This window comes from Arvicanthis niloticus, chromosome 9, assembly GCF_011762505.2.
Source record: "Arvicanthis niloticus isolate mArvNil1 chromosome 9, mArvNil1.pat.X, whole genome shotgun sequence".
Classification (NCBI taxonomy): Eukaryota; Metazoa; Chordata; class Mammalia; order Rodentia; family Muridae; genus Arvicanthis; species Arvicanthis niloticus.
The window spans coordinates 38481266-38502566 of NC_047666.1; the positions used below are offsets into that span (position 1 = coordinate 38481266).

Below are 21301 nucleotides of genomic sequence, written 5' to 3' on the forward strand. Positions count from 1 at the left end.
TACTGTGCCTTAAGATGAGGTCAGGTGACTCCCCTAACTAACGTGACTTCTGAAATACAAGCCTGTATCCAGGCTGCTTTTGATACCTGCTTTGATTATGCAATGTCATGACAAATGCAGGTTCACTTGTCCTTCGGTGGTCTCAGGGCATGGCCTGCTTCTGGTGTGCTAGATGGGTCTGAATAGTATACAAATACTCCCTGCTGTCTACCCAGAGCCTTCTGCTTATCTAGATCTCAAGGAACTGTGCTGAATGTGTTAGCATCGAAACTGCTCAGTCTTAACATTTTTATAAACTCTGTTAAACAAAATATCAACTAAGAAGCAGGTAATAGGGGGGCTGGAAAGATGGCTCAATAGTTATAATCATGAGTTGCTCTTCCAGAAGACCCTGGTTCGATCCCAAGTACCCACAACTGTTTGTAGCTTCAGTCCTACAGAATTCAATGCCCTCTTCTGGCCTCCTGTGCCCATGTGGTACACAGACATAAGGCAGGCAAAATACCCATATACATAAAAATAAAGGCTAATTAAAAAATTAAAAAAAGCAGTAACAGGTACATAACATATGGCCAAAATTGAACAGAAGAGGAGAATGTTCTCATGAAAGTTGACCAGGTTTATAATACTGTGTGTAGGGCTCAGGGCACTTAACACCTTCCTTCCAATACTATTCTAAGAACAGCCCTTCTCAAACCTGAGCCAAGATATAAATCACCTGAATATGGTTTTGTGTAGATTCTAATGCAGAAATCCAGGAGAAGAGCCTACATAACTACATATGTTATGTAGTTACTACATAACGAGTAAGTTCGTCCAGTCACTGGGGAGGCTGGGCCATTCAGACATCTAAATTTAAATGCCAGGAATCTTAAGACACCCCTTGTGTGTGGCTATTTTCAGAAAGGCTGGGCTTAAAGATGGCACTCAGAACTATTTTATATGAAATGTGGTTTGTGATGTAAGGCTGAGATACAGAAACAGGTAGGTAATATGGTGGCACTGGGTGGCCTTACTGTTTAACAGCTACAGGCTCCTAAAAAGGCTCACTGGCTCCTGTAACATATAAAGCTTCTGTTGCCTTTGAGATAGATACACACAAACATCTAACAAGAAAGACCAATGACAGTCCTTCTCTATTTCTGTTTACTAAACACTAACTTAGGCCAGGAGGGACCTGTTGAGCCATAGCTGCTGAGTTATGTTTGCCAAGTATCACACTGTCAAGAATATGCCAGCATACAGAGTTGAGCCTACAAAGTGGACAACATCTCAAAACTTCACAGACCCCAGACTCGAGATCTGCTTTGGGTATCTTCTAAGCCTGGACTCTACCCTCAAACCTGGAGGTAAAAGAATCTGTGTAGGAGATAAAGAGACTCAGGGGGACTCGATTTTTCTCAGAAACTAGGTGTACCATGCAAGCTGGATTTAGAAGCATTTAGTACAGTATATACGTAGCCAAGGTCCTTTCCTCTGCAACAGGAGGACATCCTATTGAAATATCCAGATGTAATGAACACTCCTTACTCAAAGGTGTGCTGACGAGGTCAGATGGAACAGGCATGAGTGAGAAGACCCACAGACACAGTGCATATGTATTAGATGATGTCACAAGTGCCATTTCAGAGGATGAGATGTGTTCGATTTAAATGTTTTCAATGACTTGCTTTAAAGAGAACACCACAAATAACCCTACAAGTAAATATGCCAAACCCCACAACAGAGAGGCACCTGTTATTATGACTAGAGAGTCACAAGCTATAGCCTCCAGGAGAAGTGCATGATAGCTATATGTCTAGCTTTCTATGCCGACACCATCACAACAGCAAAACTATGGAGACACACTGCACGTTTGATTTCTACTGAGGAAGAACCTTCTAGACAGCCTACATGTACTGGGGAAGACTCACAGGAGCCTCCGCTCCAAAGATTGCTGTATCCAGTGCTCTTGAGCAGAGCTGATTACTGCAGAGGTGGGGACATCTCATGTGACTGGCCATCAGCTGGCTGTTCAGCATTAAACAGCCTGAGTACCGTATCTGGCAGTGTGTTCGAAAGTTAACCTGCTTCACCCACATATCACCAGTGCAACCTGAAATACTCCACCACCACCACCACCACCACCACCACCACCACCACCACCCATTTTCTAAGCTACACTGACTGACAGGAACTTGGTATCTGTGTTCCAACTCACAAGAAGTGCAGAGCACAGCAGGACAATGGGATGGGGGTGGGGGTGTGGAGAACTCTAGACCTGAAGGCTGGCCAGGCTTTAGACTTCAGTGCAGTGCACAGGGCAGGTAGTGACAGAGGGAGAACACCTGTATTTGCAAGGTGCTGAGTGAGGGAATAAACAGAGGTAAAGAGTGAGCGGGCGGCCAAGATGCAGCCATTGTTCTGGACACCAGCAAGGCCTGTTCAGAGTTGATGACTAAGGCTTTCTGCCATTGGCTGTATTAACACCAGTATTTCATTAAGAAAGCAGAAAGCTTTCCAAGGAGTGCTGTGAGCAACTGTGTCAACACAGACACAGGGGCCACTAATCCAAAAGTTATTAACGCCACCAGGCAGGGATCTCCTTCTCTGTGTGTGCACTAGTGAGTCACGGGGTCACCGTGGAAGCTTGGCCATATGTCAGAGGAGCCAATGTGTAACACCCAGAACCCCAAAGAGCACAGCTGAAGATTCCAACACCATTGCTTCAAGTGTCAGTCAACATGAGACCTTCCAGAAGTTACCTCATTCTACAGAGGTGGAAGAATCAAGCATGGGCAGCCAGATGAGGAGACAGAGGAGACAGGAGAAGAAGAAACAGATAAGCGTGGGACACACAGCCACTTGCTAAAAACCATCATTGCTTCTGCGTTTCCGCAGAAGCACACACTATTTTCTACTGATGATCCCCCCTCCCCCCCCCCGAAAATGCTAGTTCATTAATGTTCACTGGGTAAGCACCACAGCTCAGAATTCCCAAATCAAGGTACATGCAATTTCCAAGTGGCTAATGTACCCCCGAAATGTCTAAAGCATGTGTGGGTGTTGTTCTTGAATGTGAGTAGGCGTGCACACATCTTACTCTCTCAGCCTCTGATATTTTAGCATGGGCAGCATAATAGAATAGGTGCAAAATTCACTTAATAGGAGAAAAATGTTGCTTTTTATTTTTAGTTGATGGTGAAGAGTCATCGTGGCACAGGCTATGAATAAGCAGGGGAGACAGGACTGAACAGGACTCCAGCACAGAGTACTGTGATATGTCATCTGGGTCTTCAAGCTGAGGCAAGAGTGGAGCCATGGTAGACGGGGAAACAAATAAATGACTTTATACAGACAAAACCAGAGTGCCCCTAGAGATAACACAAAGGCTGCTCCCAGGATCCTTTGCACCAGGCCACAGCCTTCAGGGCTTCTCTCTTTGGAGTGGTAGGTCCTGGCAGTGAGACCCAGATTTTTCCAGTTACCATGCTTTACACTGTCCCTCTGATCAGTGGGAGGACATCGGCAAGGACCCTCACACACCCATATGGGATGGCACAACATACAGGTACCAAGAAGTTCTCAGAGAACGGCTGATAAAGCCATCCATTTTTAGTTCCTCACCTTTGCCTACTGAATCAAACATACCTGCAGCTCAGCCAGCACTCCAGGTGTTTCTGGTGCATGCTTCTTTAAGCTTAAAATCTGCACTGAGCAGAGACCTAACTGTTCCGCTTGTTAGGAACCTCTGCAGATAATGCCTCAGGCCACCGAGATGGACATGCAATGCAATGAGGGAGCCAAAGGGTGGGAAACTCCGAAGGGCTCTTAATGAGTTTGTGTCCATTGATATCTCATTGGTCCACTTCCTTGCCCATATCACACTCAGTCCCTGCAGTGAATTTAGCACCTACCAATTGCCAGGCTAGTTGTGATGGGTGACAAGGATGTTGACATAAGAAGACACAACTGAACTTCTCCCCACTGGGGGTCCAGTGCATTTGAAATCCTCACAGGAGGCTCACATGTGAAGGGGTAATTGTACTCTGCTACCCTGTTAGCAGCCATTTTTATTTTTAACAGATCATATACTGTGCTAGATTTAACTGGATGCTTCTGTCACAAGTGTCTGTCTCCACATTTGTCTCTCTGGTTAAACTGAAACCCTGAAGGGGAAGAGCTGTATCACTGTCATCTTTTAATACCCAGAAACTATAACTGGGACAAAACACACATGTTTTAAATCTGTTGATAAGTATATTCAATAGTAATGACAACAGTGAGTGTTGATAGGGACCTAACTGTGTGCAGACAACTAGAACATTTATAAGTTCTTTGGTTGCCATGGTTTAATCTATTGGCCAGACCTAGTATGGCACATTATACTAACTCCAGAGATAGAAAACAGGGGCCCATGAGGAGAAATTAATTTGGTCTATACAGCTTTGCTTTGGTGAGCATGTCCCTAACACCTCCCCACACAAAGGCGTTGACCTAAATAAGACAGGGGTAGTAGTGGCCTGTCAGGGCAGGCTCTACATCTGCCTCTACCCCAGGACCTTTGTTTTTGCTGTGTCCCTAAAGTTGGAGAGCTATTCCTTGATCTGTGCAAAGATCATTCACCAGCTCTGAAGTGCCCATTTATCCAGTCAGTGACTTTAAGTCCACACCGTAGCACTTAGCTCCTTCTTGGTCCTTCCTGGCCCATTTAACTGTCTCTTCATTAAGGTGTTGTGTTTTCTCTATTGCTCTTCTCCTGCAGTGTCTTCTTCCCCAAGGAAACACTGTGAAGCTGCACAGCTGTAACTCTTGGAGCCTAGACGCTTGGTATGTGGCTGCCACTGGGTAAGTTTGGACAAACAGATGCATTAGTTACTACTGTCCCCTGATTTTGTGTCCCACTTAGAAACACAGGTTTTGGTTTTTTGTTTTTTGGGGTTTTTTGGTTGTTGTTGAACTCTGGACAACTTCCCATTTGTCTTGTTAAGTTTCTTTTTATTCCGATCTCTACCATCCTCTAATTTATTCAAAAGCCACTGGATTCTCCCAGCTCTTGGTGTCACTTTTTTTTCTAATTAAACTGTCATTTATCTCTCACACTGATCTTTAACCGAGAAGTCTCGTTCTTGTCATAGCTATGACTCATACGGAGAAATGTGAGTTGAATATAGGGGCTCTTGTGCACCAGAATACTCCCATCAATGGTTTAGACACAAAGGAGAGATGTAACCACAGACAGGATATCCAAGGACCTTGAATTGTACCGACGAACTTAGCCCGCCTCTCTGAAAGCACACACTGCACACTTCGTCTCCCTGCACATGCTAGGGAGCTTTTGTCCTTCTACCAGCCACCACAAGTCCTCAGCTCCTTCACTGTTCACAGCCAGCGTGGAAAATACACACAGTGCAAGAAATTCCCCTCAAAGATAAACTTCAGGGTAGTTTTTAAAAAGGAAAGGGAGAAAAGAAAGAAAAAAGAGACCAGCCTGCCTGGAGACAGGCTTCCCTTGAGGACTATAGAAGGCCTGTGAGTTGAAGGTCATGAGAGTCGGTTTGTTTAGGGAAGTCTTAACAGGTAGAACACACTATGGCCCATGGTTGCTATGGGCTCTGTTTACCAAACAAGAACACAAATAGTTACACAAAAGCAGAACACGATTTGGGGCCAGTGCCTAAACGAAGTCTGCTGTGCCTTCTGGTGAAATGTCCCAAGTGCCTTTAAAAACATCCCTCATTTCACCTCAGTCATGGAGCATCCCCCACTCTCCAGGGGCACATTTTACTCTCCATTCTAATGCTAGTCTGTCTGTCTGCCTGTCTGTCTGTCTGTCTGCCTGCCTGTCTGTCTGTCTCTCTCTCTCTCTCTCTCTCTCACACACACACACACACACACACACACTTACACTTTCCTTTTTTTTTTTTTTTAATTTTAAGCCTTAGAAACCAAAATTACTTAGCTCAACAATTCAAATTGGACAATAAAAGCATTTACTATTTGTAAAGAAGAAGAACCACAGAGAACAAGAAAATCATTTCGGTGTCTGAAAGAATTTTAGTAGAAGCATGTGGTACTTAAGCCTAGGTACTCCTGAACAAGAGCCTGGAAAGGTCTCTGTGTGGGATGTTAGCTGACTTCCTGTTCACCACAGGAGTTTTGTGCACTAGAATGTTGCCTGCTCACCTAACCTTGTGCTCCTGAAACTGAATAATAAGTAAACAAGAGAGAGTGTGTGTGTGTGTGTGTGTGTGTGTGTGTGTGTGTGTGTGTGTCATAAGTTAGGAGAGCACATGAGGGTGTGTGTTACTCTGTGTGTGTGAGAGAGGGGGGAGGGAGAGAGGGAGGCAGAGAGGGAGGGAGGGAAGAAGGGAGGAAGAGAGGGAGGGAGGGAAGAAGGGAGGAAGAGAGAGAGAGAGAGAGAGAGAGAGAGAGAGAGAGAGAGAGAGAGAGAGAGAGAGACTCGTGCTTGCTGGTCTACAATTAAATATGCCATACAAGGGAGGCAGCCATGAACAGAGCCTGACTCTTCACACTACATTGACCACGGTACCCACCCGGCACAGCCCTGATGTGTTTCTGTGAATGGGACAGATTGCCATATGGATGAAGACACTGAACAAGCTGTACAACTCTTGGCGACATGTGCCCGGGGGATTGTCCCATATTAACGCCACCTGGGCTGTGGCAATTGTGCTCTGTCTGTGCCGTGGCACTGAGCGGCCCATAAGGATGTTATTTCTGAGTACACACAAAAAGGAAAATTGCAGTGAAGAGAATTCTCTGGCTAGCGGATGTGTTGCTCAATTCCCGAAGTAGTTTCCCAAAGGAGCGGTTATCTTCTGTATTCACACGGGCACAAGTGACAGGCGGGAACACATATTAACAATTTCCCTTTGTGAGCTCTCGCTATTGTTTTAATGAGGAGACTACACTCTATAATATACTTGGGCCTTGACTGATCACAAAAGGGGGTAGAATAAAGAACTTCAGGCGATGCTGTACATATGTAACGCACTTGTGTGAATCGCCCCGGTGAGCCAGCCTGCAAGAGGGGCATCGCTCCTACAAAGGCCACAAAGCCAGGCTTGGGGGAAGACAGATGCAAAAAACAAACACTGCACAGAGCAGCTGGGGAACAGCACAGATGAGCGTTTTTTATGAATCTTGAGATGACAGCGACGTGACATCCTAGCACTGGCCCTGTTACTGACTTAGAAACATGGGGACTTGCTATTTATATAAGAGAACGACACTGGGACCTAGCCAAGTCGTATGCCTGCTTAGGTGGACACTCTAGGCTTCCCTTTTCCTCTTGATGGCTAGTGCCCACTGAAAAACCACTTCTCCTCATCTAATCCAGGTGGTAAAGGTATGAGGTTCAGCATGAGCCATTATAAGTGAAGAGTAAAAACCCAGTACCATAAGTGGGGCCATTAAGTATCCCGAAGCCTGACTTTCACTCTTCTCTTTACACCCTCAGTGAGTTGTCAGTATTAGAATATATGCAAATATATGTTTGGGATTGGGGGAGACAGCAACCCCCGAATGGGAGGGTGCTGCTCAGGGATTAGGTGATAAACTCCCATTGGCAATGGTCCTGCACTCGAAGAAAATGTCCACAAGATCAAAGACTACAAGGCCTCAAATATTATTTGGAGTGGAAAACCTGACAGATTAGACACAGTTAAGGGAAAAAAAATTAAAATCAGCTACATTTAAGAGAAACTTATAAAATGAACTAACTCCTCACGCCAATGATGTCATTTTATTGGAAAGCATTTGTCAGTTAAGCACAATAAACAGGGTAAGACTTATAGAGTCTAATGATGCTATGATATGGTAAAAGGCACTTTATTGACGTAGCAGCATACAACAGCTGTTAGAGAATGGTCACTGGGTTTCCCCCCTTCTTTTAATCACTCCACAAAGTGAACAGTCAATAAAAAAAAAATCTACAAACCTTTCCCTTATGGCATTCCAACATACTCAAGTTTTTTGCTCTGCACCCTTTCTGCATGTGTGGATGACAGGAGGTGATAAGGTATTGTGTCATGCTTCCCTGAAAGAATTTTCTCTCTTTCTTCTAAGGAGACCCTGAAGGATCACTTAGGAGCAATGAAACAAACAAATAAATCCCTGCAGCTCAGGGTGTGATGGCTGCCACACACACTGCAGCATGCTTGCCAGTCAATAGGTTGCTAAGCCCAAAGGTGCCCCTATTTGACATAGGCAAGAATATTTCTGTCCCGAGTAGGTTCCTACCTCACTGATGATGAGCATGGGAGCTAGCTTTCCAGCAAGATGATTGCCACACAGCTATTATTTGGTGCCTACCCAGCTCTCCATGACCACTTGTCCTCCTGTCCTCTACCCTTCACGGGATCATAGTGCTCCTCACACTCTAATGCACACATTCACTTTCCAGCCTCTTTAACTCCCTTCCTTAAAACCTGACAGGCAAGTGAGGTAGGCAATGGATACCACAGAAGGTCTTGGAAATCTTTCCAATTTTATCAGTACAGGCGGACAGGCTGGGAAGCAGACTACAGCCATTGGGGATTATAGCCTCCAAGTCTTGACCTCTGAATTTGATCAATCAAATGTCCAGCTCTGAGTTATTGGAGTTCTGATGAGCTATCCGCTGGGAACTAAGTATTTGAGGGTCAGAAAGACCTAGGGCCTAGTCTAGTCCCCTGGGTGGTCACTAGCTACCGATCTAACTTCTGCAAGTTGTTGTGGTCTGGATGCAACATCTGTGTAAAAGAGAAAAACATTTACTGTGGAGTATTAAAAAGGTAAAATCAGGATCAAGACCTCTGCTGAATCCACTGGGCATGGAGTTTCACATACATTTACAGATACATTGTGTATCATCACCATCGTAATTCCCAAAGAAAAGAAAGACAGAAAACCTAAAAGAGGTTATGACACTTGCCTCTGACTACAGAGCCAAAACACTGGCCTCAACTCAAGGACAGGAAGTAGGCAAGACTGGGCTAATGCCATGTCTATTAGCCCACAATAGAGTGATAAGCCACTAGTTCTGTGGACATGTCTAAGATGTTAAGCAACTAATGAGAATAAAGGTGATGGTTCCCACCAGTTGAAGCTGCTTCTTTATACTTGAATGGGCATCTGTGACCAAGTTTATTAGGTCTGAGACTCCTAAGTTTCTCAAGTCAAGACACACAACAACTCCAGGTGAGTACATTTGAATAGCCAGAGTACCTATGTGACAAATACCAATTCACATAACAGCAGAATAGACCAAAAGAACCCAAGTCCTACAAAGAGGGGCCTGGAAAACTCGACACTCAACAAAAACCTCTTCTGTCCCAAATCTGCAACCCCTGGAAACAAGCAAAGGACGGCAGGATCTGGGAAACAGCCTAACAGTTAAGCAGGCAGCTTCCCCTGCTTTGGAAGTTTCCTCCTTTGCTTTGGAAGAAGTATCTTTGCTTTCCATGGGACACAAGATTCAGGTTTACAATACTCATGCTTACAATTTTGAGAAATATGAACATGTTTTATGAAGATATGCAAACGAGCACATCTCTATCCTAACAAACTATTGACAGAATTAAGCAGGGGGCTGGATTTGGCTGGAGGGTCTCAGTGTGCACCTATGTGGTGCTCCAGTTACATGTCCAGCAGGGCAGCTTGGAAGAGCAACAAGGGCAAAGCTGGTAGTATCTGATCGTGCAGCATCATTTAGAAATACTTTAGTGGAAAGAAAGTGAGGTTAGGGAGTAAGTTTTCTCAGCGCTTTAAATAAAAAGAAATATAAAATAACGTGATTTACAAGACACACACAAAAAAATCTCAGTGTGAAAGTATTATTCACAAAAGTGGAAACTTGAATTTACTGCTGAAATTTCAGATTCACTGGACCCCTAAATGTCACTGTGAGATTATGCAAAGTTAAAGGTTCCTGAGCCCAGAACAGTTCTGAAAACAAACTTCTAGAATGTTAGTAATTCAGCCCAGGGCACCAACATTTCTTTATCAACCAAAATTTGTTTGTTACTTTTTTTTTTTTTCCTCGAAAGGGTAAGCAAATCAAAACACCAGGGAAGTCCAGATTTCCAAGTTCCCTGATGTTCACAAGTATCAGGGACCACAAACACAAATGTTTCTGAGACACAGACAAATATACAGCACTATGCCTACAAGGCCACACATCAAAAAGAGAAACTGAGAATCAGCTGGAGCAGGCCAAAGCACAGGAGTCAAGCAGAAGTGGTCAGGGTTTATTTGAGGGCGGCTGCCAACTGTGCAGCCTATTCCAGTGAGTGAGCATGAAAACACAGAAAGTAAGACCATGCCTGGACTGAGGGCAGGTTCGATCTCACAGCCACAAACAGCTCCAGTATGGGTCACCTATGTCTGAGAGAGAGAGCTTGGTGGCCTCAGAGCCAGCAAAGGCCATGCAACTATAATGTTTACAGAGCTGAGAGAACACTCTCTAACTCAAGGCTCTAAGGAAGTCTTACAACAAAGACTTGAGCAGAGCTATGACTTGGAGAAATACTTGTTATAAAACATTTGCTAATGGCTGAAGTCAAAAATGGTGAGGGTTGTGGGGGGCGGGGAACAGCATTCCTAATTTGGACTGCAGAAAGAAGGCAGCTGACATAGAAGAAAGACCACGATACATTCAGCCAGGACACACGAGATTTATAAGGCAGGGCAGAAAGCGAGGGGCTTGCCTGTGAAGGACAAAAGCTTGCTTACATTTGTCTGTATTTCCTGTAGGGGATTTATTTATTTTTATTCTTGTGTACTATTTCAGACCATAAGTGATTTATATCTTATGAATCACACCTCCCTTCATCAAAGATAAAAAGACTTAGAAACTACTTATATTTATAGAAAAATAAACAGGGAACGTATTTTCCTTTAAAAGTTGCAATCTGCACATATTAATAGATGTTTGTCTGAACTGTGATTAAATTTAAATATTCTCTTAGGGACACTGGTTTTAAATTTCACTTAAGTACTCCTATACCAAATGGAAAAAATGTTAAAGTCAGATTTTAACGTGAATCTTGGCTATGGCACAAATCAGGCGTACAGCTACAGAGCTGTCCTGCAATTTCTATACCTCAGCTTCTACGTGTGTAAAATGGGGCGACAGTCCCCACTGCATTCCCAGTAGTCCCGCGAATAAAAGGAGCCATCAGTGCACACAAGAGTCTAGTGGAAACTGGCAGTAAGAAGGGACTGATTTAATGTGCCTTCCCTTCCCTGGTGCACCATAATATAATGTGATATTTAGAATTTTAATTCAAGCAATTACTTAAGTAGTAATTGCTATTTGTATTTACATAGCTGCTTTGATCCAAGAAGCTCAAAGGGCTTACTAAATTTAGCATTTTAATAAACGTTTCATTTGCATTCTGTTGATTCTGTTTACCGACACCAAAACTTGAAATTTCCTGAAGGGAGACAGTCCACAAGTAAAGTGAACAAGGTAATGAATGTCTTCATGTGTGCAGGCATTCCACGTCTCACTTCTGTCTAACTACTAAGAGGTTCCAACTCCGTGGCGGGAACGCATGAGCAAGGAGGCCTGAGCACACCTGTTAGTCTCTCCTTTAGCTTAGGGCACGCTCAACCTGATCTCACCAGCTCCTCCGAGGCTCTGACGACAGGAGTGTTTATTGCACCAATGGCTTTATATATAATCAGCACAATAAACAGTATTAAATTGTCAGGAGGGACTCAAAGCGGGAAGCGGGGCACCCACACTGAATTCTAACGATGCTGACCATCCACAACAGGATCTTAACAAGCCTTGATCTGAGTGTTGGCATCCGCCTCACAGATCACATGGGCCGCTCCTCCTCACGAGGCTGCTGAATACTGATGGACATCTCCACCCAGCGCTACAGGGAAGTGGCTTTCTATTGGCAGTCTTTACCAAAGTGTGTCTCTTCCCTTCTCTACACTCAAGGGTTTACCCTGAATGATTTAATTATAATTTTCCTTGTGTAAGACAAATTAAAGAGGGGAGTAGGAGTGTCGTGCCAAGCACATTATTTATCTCCTTAACAGATTGCAGCTCACCAAACCCCAGAGCTACTGCTGTGGCGGCTGCTCCCAGAAGCGGCAAAATGTACGGGGCAAGAGTAGGCAGAGGAAGCCTTCCAAATGGCATGGAGATGTGTGAGCCAGGTGAGAGCCTTGCACATCCCACTGCTTTAAAAACAGCAGCAGCAATGACAGCAGCAACAACAAAAATCTCTCACTACCTCTCTCCAACCAGTTTTCACACATGACACTCTGAGATCTTTTCAGGAAAAAAAAAAAAAAAAATCCCCCTGAAAGCTGCTAACTCAGGATGGAGTTGGCCAGGCTGGATTACTGTGCCCAGTCAAGGCCTCTTACTCCTTCCATCATTGAGGGTGGAGGGAAAACAGTATTCCCTAGGAATCAAGGGGGAGCTTGTGAGAATACATATTTGGATACAAGGTTTTTGTGGCAGCGGGAACTCCTAAGGTGTCTCCCTGACAGCTCAGTGTGTGAGAAAATACTTCGTTAAGTGACAACCCCCACACCCTCCTTCATTCCTTCCCCTTTGTATCTCTTTTCTACTCTGTAAAGTAGCCAGCACCTGAGGGATTTTAAAATACACCATCATAAGGAGCTGAGGGCTGGTGATAGACCACTTGCCTAGCATATCCCCAGCCCTGCCGATAGATAGATAGATAGATAGATAGATAGATAGATAGATAGATAGATAGATACACAGACAGACAGACAGACAGCATCTATCCTGCTAAGGTGAGAACATACTAATACTCATTTTTAAGTACCTGTATCTATATAAAACCAGCTAAAAGACTATTGATTGTTGAGTGATCAATTCCATAGGCTTAAAGATACTTAGCCAGCTTTAACCAAGGGTGTTATAATCAGTTCAGACTCTACTGAAAGAAGGTGAGGACTTTACCCCTGTGGCAAAGCTTCTGCTTAACATGAACGAGATCCTGTGTTCACCACAAACCAAAACGAAGCGTCTTCATTGGAGTTCCTTTTGAATGCAGCCACCACTGGCAACATAGCACATAATACAGCATGGGACAATGGAGAGAGTAAGCAACATCACATAATTTCCTAGTTGCCTCCTCTCTGCATGTATAACCAAAGCTCAGCCTGTTCGCACATCCAGATTCGGGCTGGTGGAAATCTCAATTCTCTTCTGATCCACAGTCTAATTTTAGCACAAGATTAAATGCAACATTTGTGCAGACAAATAAGGACCATGAAAAAAAAAAAATCAAACAAACTTAGTCTCCGGGAATTGGACTGTGTCTTAGATCCACTCACTCTCAAACATGGCTTAAGACATGAAAAGGGCTATTCTTCCCCTGCCTGCTTCCTTGCCGTTCCATCACCAGACTTCAGACATATTACCTTTTAAGATGAAGCTGAGCGTAGCTCATCTAAACAGGGAGAGTTTTCTGTGTCACAGAGAATCTGTGCAGTCTCCACAGCAGCCGACAAGATTGCAACAAATACCTTAAATGCATCAGTCGGCATTTTTCAGTGCAGGGCCTCCTGCTCCGCCTATGGATAACGATGTAACTCAATCACTGCAGTAAATGGACAGCATCAACCTGGGGACAGGGAAAGCAGGGACCACAAAGTGCAGTAGCCTAGACTTTCTCCTTTAAAGCTATCTAAGGTTTGATACTTGGAAATTTAAAAAAAAAAAAAAAAAAAAAACAACAACAACAACAACAATAAAGACATTATAACAGACTCCAAGGCAAGATGGAAGACTGGCTTCCAGGCCCATGTATCCTTCACCACTGGAAAGCTGGAAACACAGGAAGTGGTGTCTGGCCCAGGCTACAAACTGATCCTTCCTGTTCACCATCCTATTCTTCCATCCCTTCCAGACCACCGAATTTAAGCATCTTTTAGTTCTTCTCAGGTCGACCAGAGACACTCTAAGGAGATCTTCCAGGAGGCTTATGGTTATTAGTCAAACCATGTGCTACCCTCATCTCTGAAAATCTCTGATGGCATAAGTGTGTGTGTGCCACTCAGGAGGGATGCTTTCTGAGACATGGACAACATCACAGATTGTACCTATGAAGACCTAATGGTACCAGACTACACATCCAGGCTATGTGTGCCATGTTCAGGCACATGTGGTACAGTCATCTACTGCTCCCACAGACTTGATGGGATGGTAAAAACAACCCAATATTAAACCAAGCACAAGGAAAACATATTGCAACCAAGGCATGAGGTAACACGTGATGTAGGAGGCTGCTGCTAGACTAACATGGTGAAGTACTTTAGTGGTGGGAGGGGTTATGGTTAGGAGTAACATCCAGAACTAAGGATTACACACCACAGGACAGTAAGCATGTCAACTGCTCACATTATCGCTGTAAATAACTGTGTGCACTATACTTTTTATACAACTGACAACGCAATGAGTTCATTCCATGACCGTGGCTACAAACACCGAGTAATGTCTCTGTCTATGCAGCTACACTGACACGCTGTAACTGACAGGATTTTATTTCCATCATGTTATCCAGCCCACACTGTACAGGTGGTCACACGCCAAAACTCCGCTGCACAATGATGCAGAATTGCACGCTGTATCTCAGACAGCATTTTTTCAAATATAAACTCTGCATTCGGACTTATAAACAAAACACAGAATTTTATAGAAAATATTTCACTATGAGAAATTCTTGGTAAGCCTTCTTGCCCTCTGTGTCTGCAAGCTCTACATATGAAATACATAGAAAAGAATACAAAAATAGTAAATGGGGGGTGGGGGGAAGTGGTTCATTTGAGAAGCCTTATATATTCCATTTCTGAAGTAGACACTAGCAATACTGCTTCTAGGTGCCATGGAATGAACAAATGGCTTCGTTTACTTAGGACTTTAAGCTAACACGACGCAGTCCAAGATTCAGCTGTCACTGAATCTTTAAAGCTGAGGGCACTGAAAATATAAAGCCTTAACTTATAAACAGGAACACACCAGCTGGACAGAACTAACTCAGGGGCCATCAGAAGAAAGTGTGCTACGGTCCGGCTTGGCATCATTTAAAACTTAGTGTCTGTGCTGAAAAGGCCCCGTGCCTCCTTAAGGGACACAAGATGAATAACACGGGTCTCCCCACATTCAAGGGGGAGCAGTGTAAACTAGCATTAAGTGATGTTTCCTCAAACCAAGATGTGAAATTGTCCATAGCATACACCACTGTCACCTTAGAAGGTGCTCAACACCAAGGTATTCCGATTGCATGGATTGAGCCCCTGGCAGAGCACAGTTGGCCTGGAAGCCTTAGAGCCAACCCTTCCAACGAGGACGTCTAGTAGACTTCTGCCAGGGATCCTAAGCTGAGTACAGAGCTTAAGAAAGTGGTAACTCCATGTTGAAAAGGTGAAAATAATTAGATAATTCTCACCCAAACCGTAGCAAACACATTCTTCAGTGTGCATCCGAGCCCCGTGAACACAATTAGGTTTCTCAGAGTCACAGACCTGGACAAGGCCGCCTGCCCCTTCCAGGAGGAAGACAGTACTGACCACAGGCAGGGGTGGGTATGCTCCTACCTTTCCCTTTTGGGAGTGTGGACCGAGAGCTGTCCATTGGTAGAGGCGTGTGGGTTCATGATTAGGGAGGTCTTGGAAGGTGCCGAGGACGAGACACATGTGCTGGTCAGGTCTAGGCTGCTGTGGTTACTCCCTGTGGTCTCCTCTGCGGTGTGGGCACTTGTCACTTCTTTCCAGAGCTGCTGCAGTTCCGTTGGAATCATGCCTGAAACAAACAAATTGGATAATCAAATCAATTAACAGCTAATTCCGTCCTCTTCAAACAGTAATTAAATCAAAGAGTCAGTAAACAAAGCCTAGTGTGAGGGGGGCTTTGGGGTGCTCACAACTTTCTTTTCTTCCCCTCCCAGCTAAGGCAAACACAGCAGTGATAAGTGCATCTTCCCACTGAGCTGCCACTGAAGTCCCCTCTTCACACAGAATAGACACCTTGGGAAGGATGCAGAGCTTAGCTACTCTCTCCGTCCAAAGGCTGCTTCTCGGTTTTAGGCGGGGAGCAAAGACATGCTAGCTTATTTCTAGGCACAAAGGAGACCTCAACATAAATTTGCTCAACCATCGCCTCGTGACAACACGGACCACAAAAAATGAGTAATTTTTGTGCTTAAGTCTTAAATGATGACAAATAGCTTTGTTATTAAATACAGTTTTTATTAATCACTTTTAGACATAAATTATGAATTCATACCATCTCCCTGAAATGCTTTTCAACTTTTAACAGTCAAATTGATTATACTATGATTATTTCATTAACACACCTATCTTCCTCATTAATTTTGGTTTCTGGTACCACACGCTTAATTGATGGATGTGTCTACTGAAGACTGTGTAACTTTTTATACAAGTAACACTATTATTACTGTCACTTTTGGGGATCGATGCTAATGAGCCATTGCAGAATAAAAAGGAAAAGGAAAAATAAGCTTAGAGTAATAAAGTTCTCTTGTTTGTTTGAATGGGGTCAAAATGGACAGGGGGTTTAAAAAAAAAAAAAAGTACTTGTTGACCCTTACTGTCTCTAAGATGCGCTATAATCAGGATGCTAACCTCAGCACTTCGGACCTATGCATCTTTATCCTATCAGCGAGTCGATGTATATTTTAGGGCACATGCGCACAGAAGGGATAGGTTCTGAACTGCACCTAAGAACAGCAGAGGAGACAGCTTCCTCTTAAGGAGGAAAAGCAACAGCACAGCCAGTACATCACAAGGCGACTCCACCTCAGAACAGGTATGTCTGGACTGCCGTTCACTGTCTCCATCAACTGGAACACAGCTCTGCTGGAAAGCCAGCCATCTTCTGGTTAGGTAGCAACAGCCGAAGCAGGCATGTTTCTTACCAAACTGAAACGTACTGGATTGAAAAGAGAAGGCTGGTGCGCATTATATTCATTTGAAACACATAAAAAAAAAAAAATGCCAAGGTCTAAATTTAATTTATTTTTGTCATTTAGAATACAATGGCTAGATAATCATCTCAACGTGATCAGCCAAACATCTTTACTTTGCTAAACTGTTAAAGATTTTAATTATGCTAGCATTGGAGAGCACCGGCCTAATGAGGCGACGGGCTCCAGAGAATCCGAGTGGTTAAGAACTGTGAAATGAGTCTGATAGGATTTTTTTATATTCACCGTGGATCGTTTGCATATCAAAGAGGAGTAAATTATTGCACAGCAGACCAATAACCTTCCCCGCCTTTCTAAGAGGAGCAGTAACAAAAACAGTTGGTCTCTCCGAGCAGTGCTCCGGGAAAATGTTCAAATGCTCAAGTATTTGCAATTAATATATATTATAAAGGAAGCTAAAAATAATACATGGAGTGGTCAGAGATCCTTCAAACGCATCCTCGACGGCTGAGTGGGTTTCCTTCTCCCTTCATAAAAATCAAATGCCAATTATATTTTGATGGATTTTGTCCCAAATGAGCATTTAGTTATTAGGCATATTCAATTAATCCTTGTCCCCTGAAATCAAACCTTGAGGCAAATTAAACAAAGGGAAAGGTCACGACACAATCCTGGGTCCGGTTGTGCTGCATCTGAGCTATTATTTTCAAACACCTTTCAGAGTGACAGGTAGGATGTGCCTACAGCCAGCAGGTCTGCTACTGTGATCCACACACTGACAATTACCCATAAACAGAGCTGACCCTCAGACCAGGGTGCACTCAGCTGAAACAACGGGGGACAGGCCGGTCTGTGCATGAGGGTGTATTGGTATGAAATGCATATAAGTCAACACTTATTTTTATTTTCTAGTGAGAAATAATCACCTATTTTCCAACTCAGACTAATTAATTTCTGGGTCAAATGCATAGGAAAAAAAACATGGGTCTATGGACAGCTGCCTTCACACCTTTTCTCCTTCTGAGGAAAGCAAGCTTCTGAGGCTGTACCAAAGGGATGGCACTTCCCTGGCAAATTAAGACCAAGACAAATGGGCTCACCACTTGTTACACCTGTGCAGTGAGTGCACTGGTGGGATTCTGATTTTCTTATATTCCAGTAGGTTGGCAGATCGGGTTCATCAACCACACAGACTCCGTAGAAAGAGGGACTCAATGAGTGACGACAGGTACTTTGGGGCCAGATGTCAATGTGATCATTAGGCTTGGAAACATTCTCAATAGATGGCAGAGGCGGTCAATTCAACTCCTCCTCATTAACTTGCTGTTGTTCAGCGACTATCAGCCACCCCAGAATGCCTACACCTCATGGCAGAGTCCAGACAAACAGCAGCCACGCTCTTACCCATCAGACTACACAGATGCCCCACTTTCAGAAACCATGTGTTTCTTCCAGAAGGGTAGAGTATCGAGTTGGACAAATCCATTAACGGGTATATAACCAAGTACGTAGAGTTTACACTTTATAAAAATTAAAGTATTGTAACAACAGAAACAGGATAGTACTGTATGAAACTACAGGTGTTAAGGACAGTCAAATGATAGATGAAACCAGATGAGAACAGACAGGCTTATTATGGTAGGTAAACAGAGAGGAGACTCTACAGCAGTGGTTCTCAACCTGTGGGTCGTAACCCCTGGGGGGTGTGTGTGTCAAATAACCCTTTTTTACAGGGGTAGCCTAGGACAATCTCTATGTCAGCTATTTATGTTATAGTTCATAACACTATCAAAATTATGGTTATCAAGAGCAACAAAAATAATTTTATGGCTGGGGCTCACCACAACATGAGGAACTGTATTAACGGGTTGCAGTGTTAGGCTGAGAAACAACTACTCTGGAATAATCTGAAAAAAAAAAATTCTACTATATACTGGGGGGGGGGGGGCTTTCAAATACCATTCATTATGCCTATACTTTCAGGTTTACACACAGGCTTAAAGTAACTTAGCAAGGCTGTGAACGAGCTGCAGAAGAATCATGATGGTTTTATTACAGAGTCGGCATCACCAGCACATTCAAACACCTGACCCTTATACCTCACTACGTCTCTTTTTTTCCCTTCTTCTTCTTTTTTTCCCTCCCAGGACAACCTGCCCCTTCATTATAAAAGAAAATGCAGGCACAGGTTTAAAAAATGTATGTTGTGGGGACAGTTGACAGATTACTGGTCGTGGAACTCAATTTTACAACCCCAGGTATCACTGGCTCCAAGACAAACAGTTGATCAACCTTTTTTTGTCCTTGTACATCCATACCCAGGTGACCATGTTCAAGCAAGCAGAAAGTTGATTTAAACCTCATAATGACATCAGTTTTAAGCCATCATCTCTCGGATAAAAAAGAATTGTGTTGTAGCTCAACGTGACTGAGTGCTCTCCAGCCGCTTTGCAGAGGAGATCGGGGAGACCAAAGGGAGCTCTTGCTTTACAGAAGATGGCAATGACTGCAGTCCACTTTATACCCAGCGTCTGATGCCAGCAATGCAGACACTAACATCCATGCCATCTTGGGTGCACATACAGACACCCCTTAGTCTTTTACATACACTTCTTCCTGATGTTGCAGGCGCTAATAGTTACAGCAGACTGCTAAGCACATCAATCAGTGCCACAGCTAGCGAACTGCCTGCAGTGTCTCCGATGTGTTGCTGTGAAGATCACGCCGCATGCATCACCATGTTCACGTCTTTCACATTACACACGCGCCTGTCTTGCCACTGCCGATTTGCCCTCTTTTGGACAGCTTAACTGATGTACTGTAACAATGAACCTCAGTGAGCAAACTTAATAGTGTAGGAGCGGTGGGAAAAGATGAGAGCGAGCGAGCGAGCAAGGCTTTGAGTCCGGTGGGTGTGTCAGAACAGCCTGCCATGTTTCCAGCAATAAACCGTAGGGTGTAATTAATGCAGGTTATAACATTATGGAAGCACAGAAATGCATTAGGCAACATGTCCTTCCTTTGCCCTGTGCTCAGTTCCCACTCCTGCCCACTGGACAGTAATGGAAGCCATGCCGATCAGATACCAAACAGCTCAGCAGGCAAGGCAAGGGCAGGTGGGAGGGCAGGAGGAAGTGAAAGGAGGAAAGAGCCACAGTGTGAGCATTAAAAGCAAAGAAAACAACAACAAAACCCCAGAAGGGACAGATGTTGGGTGTGGCTGACTCAGGAGACAAAACCTAAACAGACACACCCCACTGGCTCCATCCAACACCAAAAATTTTGAGACAAATGACTACCTCTTCAGCAGCACAAAAGAGATCCATTATTCTCACCCGGCTCCAGGAGGCAATTGAACCCAAAACTTAGGAAGCTGTGGCTACCATCCATCCAGTGGCAACTACACAGACCCACTATAGTGGGGAAGGGCTGCAGGCCCCAAGGGCGTGGACTCCAGTACCACATGCAGTCATTCTTGGGTATCTATAGAAGCCCATTGTGGACACCAGGGTACATGGATGCTCAGATCCTTCATATAGAAAGGTATGGCATAAACTGGATGGGGTGGTATACACCTAAATTCTCAGTTGTTGTTCAGGGGATTGAGATAGGAGTTGAAAGCCAGCCTTGGGTTACAAAGTGAGAGAGTCTGGGTGGAAAGAAAGAAAAAGAGGCAAAGAGGAAAAAGGGAGAAAGAAATGAAAGAAAAAGAGAAGAGGATGACGTGGTATTTGAAAGAATCCGTAAGTTTAAATTTAAAGAAGCCCTACATTACTTACGGCACTTAATACTATGTGAATACTTAAACCATTGCTATGCCGTACTGTTGGTGGAGTAACAAGAAAAGCACCTGTGCATGCCCTGCACGTGTATTAGTGTTGCTCATTTTTTTTCTTTCCACGTGTACTTGGTAGTCTGAGAATGTGCACTGCTCAGGAATGGACAGGGACAAGGCCTTTAAACAGAATCATGGTCCTCCCTCCCCTACATCCTCCCTCCGGCTTCCCTTTTTTGGTCTTGAGTAAATCAGAGCTGGTTACACACACAATGTCTCCTAAGAACACTTACAGATTCCCTTAGCCTTGGATGGTAGCAGCTTTTCAAGATACCCATCAGTACTTTGCAGGGCAGGTTAAATGTACTGACTGCTCTCCAGGAGAACTCAGGTTGGATTCCCAGCACTCAAAAGCAGGTCACAACCATCTTTAACTCCAGTTCCAGAGAACCTGATGCCCTCTTTTGGCCTCCACAGGTACTGCATGCAAATGGTACACAGATATACATGCATACAAAATACCCATACCCATAAATAAATAATTAAACAACAACAAACCACACCAAAACTCCGTGATACTTTTCAAAGAATCAAATTTTTA

The 21301-nt window shown here is 44.0% G+C and overlaps 1 protein-coding gene across 12 annotated transcripts in view; it reads right to left on the reverse strand.

Moving 5' to 3' along the window:
* Foxp1 (forkhead box P1) overlaps positions 1-21301 on the reverse strand; it is a 504713-nt gene that overhangs the window by 62437 nt on the left and 420975 nt on the right. For all 12 annotated transcript variants that reach the window (XM_076940180.1, XM_076940181.1, XM_076940173.1 and 9 more), the window contains one exon: positions 15577-15781. In XM_076940180.1, coding sequence (XP_076796295.1) covers positions 15577-15781 — 205 coding nt within the window. The remainder of the gene's footprint in view (positions 1-15576; positions 15782-21301) is intronic.